The following is a 13,489-nucleotide window of genomic DNA, read 5'->3' as shown; positions in this document are numbered from 1 at the left end:
CACCAGTGCAGTGACAAAAAGGCTAAGCGTTATTAATAATAATATTATTGTAACATTGTTCAACATGGAGTGATGTTTCAGAGGGCATGACCTGACCTCGAGAGTGAGTAAAACTGTGTCATAGTTGCGTTTAGTTTGCTCACTAGAGGCCCGTATTGACAGACAACAAAATAAGTAAGCTGACAGTACGCCTGCTTCACATGTCTGTCCCGCGACGTGACAAACGAAAGGTTTATTTTTTCTACACATCAGCCACCAAAGGCCTTATGGGCAGGCATCATTTGGCAGATGGCTGATCTACGATGTTTGTTTGAATCAACATTAGCGTCGTGGTCGTCATACTGCCGTTGATGTCACGAAAGATTAATGTGCTTGTCCGCATCAATTCCAGCTTGTAACTTGACAACCCGGAGTAGTGTGACCACGGGTGCCGGTGTTTCTGTCGTGATTTCCTGTCCGCACGGCCGTGCCGCTGAGATGGTGCCACCGCTGTGCCGAGAACCGGTGGAGCCAACGCGCGTCTCTTGGCTCTCTGTGGCTGTGACGGCGCTGGTAATGATCCTTGTCCCCATAAGCATGGCAGCGTATTCTTGTCCCAAGCGCAAGCATTAGACAGATAGATGCTCGTGTCTTCTTCTTGGTTCTTTCGGTAAAGTCACGTAGAAGGGAAGTAATAAAATAATAAAAATAAAACATAATAAAATAATTCTCACGACGTTTCGGCCACAATGCAAGCAGCCGTCCTCAGGTGAAGACCAGGTCAGGACGGCTGCTTGCGTTGTGGCCGAAACGTCGTAAAAATTATTTTATTATGTTTTATTTTTATTATTTTATTACTTCCCTTCTACGTGACTTTACCGAAAGAACCAAGAAGATGAATCCCTGCAGTCACGAAAGCTTTAAATCGAAATATTCTTGTCTTGTTGTGTACGTATCCGCAACCTTCCGATTGGCCCGATTGACTCCGTACGTCGCGAGAGAGGTTCAACACGCAGACGTACGTGTTATTTGTTTTGTTGGAAGCTGCATGCCAAGTGGTAGTGGAGTGTGGGTTTGACCACCCACCTTGTGGCACGGGAATTTTCAGTAAACCGTTTTGCGGGTTTGTCAACTCGTCCGCCTGCCGTGTAACCATAACACTTTTCACCCTGCCACCAGTTAATGAATTGTCTCGCTTGTGTTGTCCATCTTGTTTGTTCTGCCTCAGCGGCTCCGTTAGCTTTCACGTAACATTTGCATGTAGTAGTAGTAAAACTTAATTATGATTTACAGCTCTTTCTCCATCCACTGCTGGATGATGGCCACCCTCCCGGGGGTGGGTAAGAACTGTCACGACCGACAGTACGTGGGGGAAACACTGTCGGTCACGAGAGTTCTTGAAATCATACTTCACTGCGCTGGTCAGTGCAGCTTGCTTTGGTGGTACTCAAGTCAGCCGAGTGCATAGCGATTGGTGCTAACCACAGCACCTGCCATGGCCCATAACATTTGCATCAATTGTACAGAGTCAATTATTACGGGCACAAATCCATGCATGTGTTGCGATGGTTGTTATAATTTACGTTGGGAGTGGTAGTGTAGCGGTTGTTACGCTGAGCTACGAACCCGGCGACCCGAGTTCGATTCCCGCTCACGGCCAACACCAGTGACGATTAACTGAACTGGTCCTGGGCCTCCTCGAGGTCGACTCAGCCTCAATTGAGTACGCAGTGCCATGTGTAAAAAGCCATCGCCACTAGGGAGACAAAGGCGGCCGGGCGTGGTACTGTCCACCCACCCCCTCGTGTGCCGTGCGGGCCTTCATAGGTGCTACTCACAAACAGCACTTGCCCCAGCAGAGCCTGTTGGATTTCGAGCTGCACACAAGCAGCAACAGCGCAGATGATGGAGCGTTCTGTTTCAGACGTTCCGCCAAGAACCGAGAAACGTTCGAGAGGTCATCACCTTGCAAATTGGAAACAATCTCAGCGGTTAATTAATTGGTTTGCCGTACACGGGGGGGGGGGGGGGGTGTCGCGTTAAGTGGGTGTTTACCACTGACTGTTTTTAATTAGGGACTTGCTGTCTCCTCTCTTGATGTTTTATTAAGCGCTAATACATGTTCTGGTGAATTAATAAGCGGGTCGCTACTGCATTATGTATGGTCTGTTAATAATTCAAAGTAATGAGTTGCTGCTGATTAACTTTTTCAGCAGACGCTCAAGCCACTGGTGATGCCAGACCCCACAAAGTCTCTGACTTGTGAGTTTTGTTTGCAACGGGTGTAAGGAGAGCGCTACGAAGCCGGCGACCCGAGTTCGATTCCCGCTCACGGCCAACACCAGTGACGATTATCTGAACCGGTCTTGGGCCTCCCCTATGTTGACTCAGCCGCAAATGAGTACTTGGCGCGGTGTGTAAACATCGCCACTGGGATGACAGCGGTTGTCGGGCGTGGTGCCGGCCTTCATAGGTGCTACTCGCTCACAGCACTTGCCCCTACAGTCTGTTAAGGCTATAGGGGGGATCTTTGTCTTTGTGTAAGGAGAGCAGTGGCTAGGGTTGCCCCCGCTGAGGTTTATAAAAGACCCAAAACTTACTGTGCAAAGTAGAATCTCTCACCAATAGTGGGCGATGGGAGAACTCCTCGTAAATGAGTGGTGTGTTATTACGGAAATAACAAAAACTGGTACTTTTAATGCTCCCGAAAGAATTGTCGGTTATCTCAGCCGGAGGAAGATCCTGGAAAAGCCAGGGCAGGTGACAACCCCAAGCGGAGGTGTCGTGGTTTGTGCGCTGTGCTATTAAGAGGGCCACACCTGGGTTCCATCATCCCCGGCCGTGTCTAACGTTAGCCATCAATGTGTTAACAGTGACAAGTGATGTGTGAAGCGGTGCTGGTTCTCCGCTACATCGACACAACCTCACGTGCGTACCTGGTGCAGCGTGCGAACGTCAGCGTTGGGAAGACAAAGGCGGCCGGGCATGGTGCTGGCAACGTCACACGCCCCCTTGAAGCGCCGTCCCGGCCTTCTTAGGGAGTGTGTGTGTGCACGAGTGCGTGTTTACTTATGCATGCACGCGTACAAGAGGACACACATCACGGTGACGAGATGTTAACTCCCTCGCCTGGTATGCAAGAGGTCGTGGGCCCATTCCCGACCCTGTTCAAATTCTCTCCGGGTCCTCCAGTTCTTTCCTCCACATTTCAGTTTGGTTTAGTGCGCGTCTGCATGTGTGCGTGACTAACACCGGTGCAAGCGTGTCTCTGCATGCGTGACACATGTTGCTCGCCCAGCCAGCCAGCTTGCACGTGGAGGTCCGCGCGTGGGCACAGAGAGTGCATGTGCGCGTGTTTGCGCAAACGCACGCGCGTAAAACCCAGCAGACTCTGTGTCATCGATCTCCCATTGGGACCAACGTTGACAACGAGATGGGTAGTATCTTCTTGGTTCTTTCGGTAAAGTCACGTAGAAGGGAAGTAATAAAATAATAAAAATAAAACATAATAAAATAATTCTCACGACGTTTCGGCCACAAGAGATGGGTAGTACTCTACCAGGCCTGGCTCGTCGTTGTCTTCCCAGTGCTTGTGATGATGTATACACCCACACAATTGGGCACTCGTTTAAGGCTTAGTCAATCTAGGGAAAAGCCCAGGATAAGTTCTGATAACAGTGTCGGTGATGGTTAGCCGTGGATGGTTATAGAACCCAGATCGCTGGGTTCGTAGTGCAGTGTGCTAATCAGTGCTCCACACATACATCGACTAAGGTACCGCATGTAGCCTGCATCGACTGTCAGGGCAACTGCTGCGAGTGGCACCAATTTCTGCTCTGACCCATTGACTCATCGCAATGATGGTACATACGCAGGTGGACACAGCCCCAGCCGAGAAGGTTGACACCCATCCAAAAACCTCACCATGTGATTGCGAGCTGTGAGCGGGCATCAAACTCCGCTAACCACAGCGTCACTCCGCTCACCACGCTGTACATACAAAGACAAAGATCCCCCGTATAGCCTAAAGATACTGTCGGGGCAAGTGCTGTTAGCGAGCATCTATGAAGGCTGGAACGGTACACGTGGCGGTGGGTGGCCAGGACCACGCCCGGCCGCCTTTGTCTCCCTAATCGCGAAATTTACATGTTGCACCAGTTACTCATTTGCGGCTTAGTCGACCCAGGGGAGGCCCAGAACCGGTTCAGATGATAGTCACCAGTGTTGGTCGGGAGTGGGAATCGAACTTGTGTCGCGGGGCTCGTAGTGCAGCAAGTGAACCGCTGCAGAGCCCCTCTACACACACACACGTACACACACGTACACACACACACACGTACACACACGTACACACACACTCACACACGTACACACTCACACTTACACACACACGTACACACTCACACACGTACACACACACGTACATACACACACGTACACACACACACACGTTCACACACACACGTACACACACACATGTACACACACGTACACTCACACACGTACACTCACACACGTACACACACACACACGTACACACACGTACACTCACACACGTACACTCACACACGTACACACACACACGTACACACTCACACACACGTACACACACGTACACTCACACACATACACACTCTCTTGTGTGGGTGTGCGTTGTGACATGGCCTCCGCAGCGGTCGGGAAGAGCCGAGCCGCTGAACCTGCTCGGAATTTTAAGTGCAGATTTTGGGGGGACGGGGATGGATGGAGGGCGAGGAGGGGGTGGGGGGAGACACCGGTGATCGGTACCGGGGGGGGGGGGAGATTGCAAAAGTTTTGGGGAGTCGGGAGGAAGGGGGGGGGGGCAGAGAGGAGGGGGGGGGGGGACACTCGGCAGAGAGAATTAGAGATCGAGAACAAGGGGCTCAAGGTGAGGGGGCAGGTGGGGTGCGATTGGGCGAGTGGGGTGTCGGGAGGGGAGAGACGAGAGCCCAGTGGGGTTTGTGGAGGATGGGAGGAGAGGTGGGGGGGATGGAGTGGGTGGCCATGGGAGAGGAGGGGGTGGACAGGCGCGAGGGGGGGAGGGCCACGGTAGCCTTGGGCGAGGAATGCACTTGAGACGTCCCCTCCTCCTCCTCCTCTCTTCCCGTTGACCTGAGCCGGTCCCCGAGGCCCTGCCGCCACCACCCCCCTTTGAAGCCTCTTCACCTCTCAAACTCTTTTTTTCTCCCCCCTCCTCCTCCTTCCCAGAATGCCTCTTCATTCACACAGGCGGGCAACAACAAATGCATTGTGTGTTGTGCTGTATGATGATCTCGGTGCCATCTCATCATTCTTTTTAGCTTTGTCGTAAACCACGCTGCCGTTTGTATGTGTGCTGCGTCGACGTATTTGTGTGTACATGCTTGTGTATACTGCGGTACAATGTGGATTTACATAGTGTCTCATTGCAGCTCCATCTCAATACGGCTGCTTGTATATATATATTTTTGGGTATTTTTATAAAATTGTAAAGCTTTTTTCTCACGCTCGTGAGCTTATTTTTTTTTATTAAGTTCTGAATAACTTTGGCGTTGCTTTTTTTTCCCAAAGGGATTTACGTGATCGTTCAGAAAGTCAAAGGGCCTTTGTTGTTTTGTGACCGGCACTCAAAAGCTATGGATCCCGTCACATTAACTTCAATGTTGTCGTTGGACTTCTTTCGCACCATACGTGGCCAACCGCGCTAATTGGAGGCGCGGGGTAAGGCCAACAAACTAAACACAAGAGGCAGTTCGAAAGAAACGAGTTTTCAATTTCACACGTGAGGCTCTTCTCTGCCGGTGTTCTTGAAACCAGTGACGAATGCATTTCCATGAAGGAACCTTGTTTGTCCATGGGACAAACTTCATTGCCTTGCACCGAATTGTTGTTGTTTTTATTGACTCCATCAAAAAAAAGTCACGCTTTAAATCCGTGACCTTCCGCTTGCGCCACAGATTCTCTGCCTCCTGCCGGCACTCGACCCTCTCGTGCCAGCGCGCCGCCGTTCGCTTCCTATGGAGCGTCGAGAGAGAGAGAGACGCACGCTGTCGCGAATGTGGATGTCTGCCGAGTTTATTCTCTCTTTGGTTCAAATGTTTTTTTGCGTGAGATTTTTTTTTTGTGTGTGTATGTGCGCGCGCGCGTGTGTCTGAGAATCGAGCTCTTGGGAGAGGAAGCAGAGGGCAGTGAGGGTCAGATGCCGGAAAGATGGCCCCAGTAGCCTTGCTCAATTTTGCAACAATTGCACTCTGTCCGATTCTCTGGCCTGCAATCCCCCCCCCCCACCATTCCCTCCACCACACTCCCTCCTCTGCGAGCCCTTCTGCCCACCACCAGCTGCCTCTTGCGCCCTTTCCCCTTTTCCTCATCCTCTTTTTTGTTGTTGCTGTTGCTTCGTTCCGTCATTTCACTCTCGTGCCCTCTGTCCAGCGGTTGAACTTGAATGGCACGAATTAATGTCTGGAGTGGCATTTGCCGTTGGAAAGCCCTACGACCTTAAAGCCTTTTAAGTTGTACAACTTTCTTCTTGTTAAACTCCCTCCTATCCTCCACGCAATGCTTTCAAGCGACGCTCCGTGTAAACTCGCCTTACCGTATTGCAGGCGCGAGCCGCCGTTTTCTTGACAGAATTATGCGCCGTCTATTTTTATTCGGCGTTCTGCCCTGGGTGGCGGCTAAAATCGGCAAAAGGTGAAAAGGAAACGTCGCGCGCTCGCGTTCTCTGAAAACGTGATATGAGAACCGGCATGAAGGTCACGATTGAGAAAGCGTGCACCCTTGAAATACGAATAACGTAGGCGATCGCACAAAAAAATAAGTTGAGAATTACTTTGGGTGGCTTCAGCAGAATGTTGATCTAAAGGTCGGTGGATATGTGTGTTCTTAAGAAATGCGGTTACCCTGTCAGCAGCCTCCAGCGCAAGGAGAGAATCCGACTTCCTAGTGTGTGTGCGTGTGAGACATCTTTGTTTCACGTATGAATTTAATCGTGATCGATGGTATGTTTGTTTTAAACTCGGGATGATGGGGAGGGGGTGCCGGTGCTTTAATGTACACAGATGGTGAAAATATCATCGGTATTCCTTAATTTAAGGCTTTACTTTGTTGTGTCAACACCACAGAAACACACGGGGTGGGGGCGGCGAGGGGGGGGGCTGTGTTCTAGCCCTGCGTGGACGAACGTGACCAGTGGGGGGGGGGGGTTAACAAAATAAATAAATCCCTCTTTGTTGCACGCGCGGTCCGCCAGAGGCCAAGAAAATGTGAGCACCTTTCTTTCATGACGCACAATACGGTTGTTTGCGACTAAAAACTTGTCTTGCCCGGTCGCCTGAAAATGCGTCTCGCGGCGCGCTAGCGACAAACAAACACAAAACACACGAGGCCCGCGCTCTCTTTCACCGTTCCGTGGAGCGTCCGTCGCTCCAGCCGGCAGCTCTGGCGCAAACTCTCCCACTGACGTTGCAGCCACCCTTTGAAAATCCACGGTAAGCAACGATTTGCTCCTGTTTAATCTTTGTTGGTGCTCGTGAAAAGATATCAAGCTTGATTCAACATCAGCCCCTTTTTGTTCTGGCTCCGCACAGTTGCATCTACGCCGCTGTGTTCACCCACGCAGCACGCACGCACGCACGGGAGACGCGCCGTATATATTTGTGGATTCATTCAAATGTGGTGGTGTGGGCAGAAGTGTGTGTGTGTGTGCCGTGAGGGGACGGGAGTCACGTGACCTCTCCAGGGACAAGATTCTGTTTCCCGTTTCTGCGCTCCGCAAGATATGCCTGTCAACGTGCCTCCAGCCGGCGTTCTATCCGTGCGCGTGCGGTCGTCCTGGATTTGTTTGCGGAATGTTTTTCGCTTTCTGGTCTCCAAGAAGGGTGCAGCGACGAGTCCGCTTCGGATCACGGCAGCCGCTCGCGGTCAGCGTTGCGGGTAGCCGAAGCCGAGTGAAAGTTGTCTCTTCGCTCGAAACGAGCAACTGGGCAACTGGGCAACTGGGGCTCGTTGTCCTCCCCCCCCCTCCCGCAACCTCCGATTACTGCGGTTGGCTGCGTACGGCGCGAAAGAAGTTCATCGCACGTCTACAAACATGGATCTCTATTAATGGCCCGGAGCCAGTGCTCGAAATTCCACATTCCTGCGGTGGGGCCAGTTTTTTCTCCATCGGACAATCGTCATTGATGCTAACGAAGCGTGGGTACGGAACTGTGCGTGGATGGGTGATAAGATAAGATCAGGCGTGTTCACTCGAGGGCGCTGTATACTGGGTATTTTTTCAAGGCAATTGATATGATGCACGAATGATTGGTTATTCGTTGACTTTCTGTCGCCGAGTGCAGTCGGAGAATCGGTGAATCTCAAACTCATCTGATTTGATGTGGGTGTTGGTGGGTGACGAATCTAGGAAGCATCCTTGTTTATAAGATGGGGAGTGGGGAGGGTGCATGCCACAGTCAATGTTAAGCAACTTTGAACAAATGTTCAACTCTAAACTGATTGCTACATTGCAGCATCGTGAGAGGTGGCAGTGGCTTATGGAGGCCTTCATCCAGCAGTGGATTAAACTTGACTGATGACGACGAAACAGAATGAGTAACGATGCATTCCGCTTTTGTCTGTTTTGCATTCTGATCTGGCTCTCACCCACTGTGTATAGGACAAGCTGCAATGCTTACTTACCCGCTTTATTGTACATTTTATAGAAGGGGGGGGGGGAGGAGGGGGGCGCTAATCCCTCCTCCAGCCCCCGGGGCTGGACCAAGGAGTGGCTGATGCTTCACACTGCGGCCGCCCGCTGTCTCTTGTCCCCAGGTGCCGGTTGCCATGATGACCCCGCAGGTCTTCAGTGTGCAGCAGATACAGCAGCTCCTGCAGCAGCAGCAGCAACAGCAGAGCCTGACGATGCCCCAACAGCTGCAGGCCGCACTACACAAGCAACAGCAGCAGGCCATAGCGCTGCAACAGGTGGGCTCGGTGCGGGATGCTTGATTTCCGTTGGGACGTTCGACCCAATTCCGTTTTGGATGTACGTTGAACTTATTTCGCACTATACGTAGCCAACTGTGCTAATCGGAGGTAATGAGTGTTTGGAATGTGCTAGAAGAACGGAGCAGCCGGGGAAAAGCCGCGTGTACAACGAGAAAGCACTCAAAACCCTGCATACAAATGCCAACATCCTACTTGCTGTACTGTCTCATACAGACACCCGAATGCTCCTTCAGGTGTGTGTGTGTGTGTCTTTGTTGGCATGATCCAGACTGCAAAAGTAGCTAGATCACACCTGGCTGTAAGCAGGTCACTACGATAAGCCACAGTTTCAGAGATAAATGTTTACGAAAGGATGCACGTGGAATATTTACCTGGTCGATGGTCGTAAGCACAGAATTTGTGAAAAGGTCGGATGTGTGAGCGTGTCTTGAAAACCACTGTTACACTACCGTGCACAAATAGGACCTCCGATTAGCACGGTTGGCTATGTACGGTGCGAAAGAAGTTCAACATGCGTACGTACATAGGAGACTGGGCAAAAAAATGAAGCTAGCACTCTGCTCTGAGCATCGGGTAAAATGCGTGACTGTGCTTCACAAGCGAGCCGATCATCGAGAGTTCAGGAACACGTGGTCGTTTGTTAAAAAGGTCAGATCCGTGAACGTCTGTAGAACATGACAGCTACAACCGAGCCCAAATAGTGCACTGCGTGTGTGGGCGGTTAATCGGTCGCGACAGTCGTGTAGACGACGTCATACTGCAGTTGACGAAGCCATTGGCGGGATTTGTCTTGAACGGCCTTTGGGGCCTTTGACGGAAAAAAATTTAAACCCATCCAGATTTTCAAATTTTTTTTATCGTTGTTGTTGTTGGAAAACAACGCGAAATGCCGAATGAGTTTCTGTCATGGACAGCTTCACTCGTTCACAATTTCCCTTTGATGGGACTCTCCGCCCGCTGTCTCCACGGACAACGTCAGCGTGGCGTGTTCCCGAGCCAGCGTTATGGAAAGGGAAGGCGGTTTAAATTTATATATTTGCATGTGCCGTGGTTTCCCTATCATGTGCGCTGTTATTTATTTTCATGGCAATTTAAAGGAAATTCGAAAACGTTCAAAGTTGTCCTATGGAATGGGAGCGGTGGGGGGGGGGGGAGAGTCATATGAAGAAATAATGAACGGCAAATTAACTTGAAAGATTGTGAAATATTAAGTGACATTTAAAGCAATTATGATGTGCTCAGTGGACGTAATTGGGACACATGTTGATGTAACTCGTATCCATAGCAATGGACAGAGTGTTTGAGCAAATTATCCTTTAAAGTTTGCCTTCCCTTTGCAGTTTCACAACGATGGCCCATTTTACGAGTTACTTTTCCAACACGGTTGAAATTGATGAATAGGGTCGACCAAAAGCGATGCATCGTAGGCACGTACGGACGCGTCTTTTTCATTGGGTGACATCCGTTCCAACGTCCGCGGTGTGTGCATTAGATCGTGCGTACACGAACCGATTATTCAGGATTCATGCACTTTGGCTGCCAATGTCACCTGAAGGCGAATGTCCAAGCTAGTGGGTCAAATGGTAAAGACAAAAACTCAACTATTGATTCTAAAACGGAATGTTAACTGGGGCCATCAAACTGTTAACAAATAGATTTCTCTACCGATAAAATATAATCGGTTAAATTTCTTGACCGCTTGGAAACTTGGGCAGCCGTTTGGCCATTGGCCACCGGCATCTGGCTGCCCCCCTTCCAGCTCGTCCGTGGTTTCTGCCGTAACGAGCCGGGCAGGCTGAATGGGCAGGCGAGGGGGGGGGGCCCTCTGTCGTCATTAACCTTTCTGATGAACCGACAAAACACGACGAGTTCTCGCCTCTGCTCCGACTTGTGTGCCGTTTGACGGGAGGTCGATGGACCTCATCGACATCATCACCAGCAGCAGCAGCAGCCACGTGACACTGTGGCTCATAGGGGGTTTTGTCATCTTCGGGAGAAGGGGTGGTTGGCCACTATTTGTAAAGGGGCCAAAGTAATGGATTTTACAAAAAGGAGTTGATTACATTGCAGCCGATTGCTTGAACATAATGCCGCAGAATTGTTGCGGCTCCGATGGCTCTACGACCCCGATGTGAGTCGGCGCCCGCAACAGTGAGTTCCGTGGCCGTGCGGTTGTGGTCTTGAGTGAATCACTGCGATGATGGTATTGAAAAATCCTTCGAAAAGTTACATTTGACTAAATGTGATCGTGAAAACACTCGATGACACTTAATTACTGTGATTCCCAAAAAATGTCAGAGCCATGGCAGCTCTAAACAGCATCGATTGTGCCATCTGTTGGGGAGTAATTTAAAGATTAGATTTTTTTTTATGCGCACAGCTGTCTGATGCCATTACTTGTGCACTATCTTACGTAATTGTTCCCTTAATGCTGTCGATATTGAAGAACGGATGAGCTTCGTAATTGAACGGATCAAGTACACGTTTAATATGTTCATTCATATTCACCTCTGGAGAGCAGTGGTTAGCGCACTGCACTATGAACCCGGCGACATGAGTTTCATTTCCAGCCACAAATAACATTGGTGGCGAGTGATATCTGAACCAGCCCTGTACCCCGCCACCCCCCCAACCAATTCTCCGATTCGCACTGACCAGTATGGTGCAGTATGGAAGAACAACATATTGTGTAGAGGGGGTCTTCATCCAGTACTGGATTGACAAAGGGCTATACGTAATCATTATTATTCTGCTAAATGATATAATCATAAACCATCCGGTGTCGATAAAATGTCAACCGTTCTGTGGGACTTCAGCCGTGGTTGTCATGTGAAAGACACTGGTCCTTGTCATAGGAATGTGGAATTGCTACCATTGGCACAGGGCTGCCGCTGCATATGAGCACCAGCTCACGCTCGTCAGCAGGAGCCACGCACTGAATGAGTTCGTCGTGCGAGCCGTGAGACTTTTGAGACTGGCCGGAGAAATACGTTGACATGAAGTTGATCCTTACACTCATGTATACTATACTATGTGTGTAAGAATGAATTATGTACCATAATGCAAATTAATATACAATGTTACATTCGAAGCCCTTGAGTTGCACTAAAGCTGTGCTCACGAAGACAGAGCAAGCAAAATAAAAAATACAAATGAGACAGCCGATTAAGAAGTAAACAAGTAAACCCGTAAAAACAAAGTTTTTCACTCTAAATCCTTTATATGCGTGGCGGCTAGAGTCCTCTCGTCCTCTGGCTTGAGATGGCTGCCACCTATGGGTCAGATGATTGTCTGCAGTATTAAACAATTGGTAATTAAATGTAATATTTTTGTCCTATAAAGTGTAAAATTTTGGACAAAAATTTTTCACAAACATTAATTGTCACGCACAACGAGTCTGTGTGGAAAATGTCAGCTCGATTGGATCACGGGAAGTGGGTTAAAAAACGACCGAAAGATTTACACGGTCGTAAGCAAGCAAGCAAGCACGCAAGCAAGCAAGCAAGCGAACTTAATATAAAGGATTTAAAAAAGACCACAACACGTTCTCGGACTCAAACCGCGACACACCGAATGGTGACATTTCGTTGAATCGCCGATGGTGGAAGAAAAGGAATCGGGGGGGGTGGGTGGGCAAGTGAATCATCAGATGCCAAACTTCTGGCGGAATCCCCTGGCAGCGTGGGTAGTGGGGTGGACCGTGAGTCTCTGCGATCGCGACGTGATGTCGCTAGCTGCCAGTCCAGTGTCTCCAACCTCAGCTGCTGTCGCTTTGCCGGCATGCCCCCACACACTGTGTCATCTTTGCTCAGCTGTGAACCCACAAACAGGTTTCCCACAATGTGCGCTTGCCGCCCCCCACTGAGAGTTGGTTAGTCCGTTCTATGTCACTGACATGGGGGACTGCCCAAGGCGGTCCGCTTCTCACACATTTGTGCCACAATTCTGAACTCTTCCCACACAGCACGCCGCACCTGTAGACGCAACATCCTTCAGCTCCCTCTTAAGGTTAATATATTTACGCTTTATCCAAATCGGTCATCGTCATCATCGGCCAAGATTTATTCACTGCTGGATTGAAGGCCTCCGCCAGCTGTCGCCATCTCTCGCGATTTTGTAATGCCAGCGGTCCATGTAGCTCCTGGACACAAGCTGAGCACCATGGTCGTGAGATGTTAACTACATCGCCTGGTTTGCAGGAGGTTGTGGGTTCAATTCCGACCCTGACGGCTGCTGTATACTTGGAGTTTCATGTTGTCCCCGTCGTCGCGTGGATTTTTCTCCGGGTCCTCCAGTTTCTCCCTCCACATTTAGAATAAACATCACGCGTTTCGAGTAATTGGCTGCGATAAATTTCCACGTGATTAGCCAGTCCGTCGAGCGATCATTTGTGGCCAGGTCACTTCTGAAAAAGAGCTGTTTGTAGGAGCTCACTGTGGGCCCTTACCCGGTAAAATAAAAATTGTTAGGAGTGGTTTGATTTCATCGCTCCGGCTTCACGGTGGACGTCCTCTCAGGC

General features: G+C 50.0%; 1 protein-coding gene across 7 annotated transcripts in view; it reads left to right on the top strand.

Moving 5' to 3' along the window:
• Nucleotides 1–13,489, top strand: part of LOC133351816 (forkhead box protein P1-like) — a 193,720-nt gene that overhangs the window by 131,822 nt on the left and 48,409 nt on the right. For 5 of the 7 annotated variants that reach the window (XM_061567371.1, XM_061567368.1, XM_061567366.1 and 2 more), the window contains one exon: nt 8,794–8,955. In XM_061567371.1, the coding sequence (XP_061423355.1) occupies nt 8,806–8,955 (150 nt within the window). In that variant the 5' untranslated portion in view covers nt 8,794–8,805. The remainder of the gene's footprint in view (nt 1–8,793; nt 8,956–13,489) is intronic. The other 2 variants (XM_061567369.1, XM_061567367.1) reach the window with 1 other exon arrangement.

Source organism: Lethenteron reissneri, chromosome 38, assembly GCF_015708825.2.
Source record: "Lethenteron reissneri isolate LAM-NWPU_2019-01 chromosome 38, ASM1570882v1, whole genome shotgun sequence".
In the NCBI taxonomy this organism is placed as follows: Eukaryota; Metazoa; Chordata; class Hyperoartia; order Petromyzontiformes; family Petromyzontidae; genus Lethenteron; species Lethenteron reissneri.
This window is presented reverse-complemented; position numbering and strand designations above follow the sequence as displayed.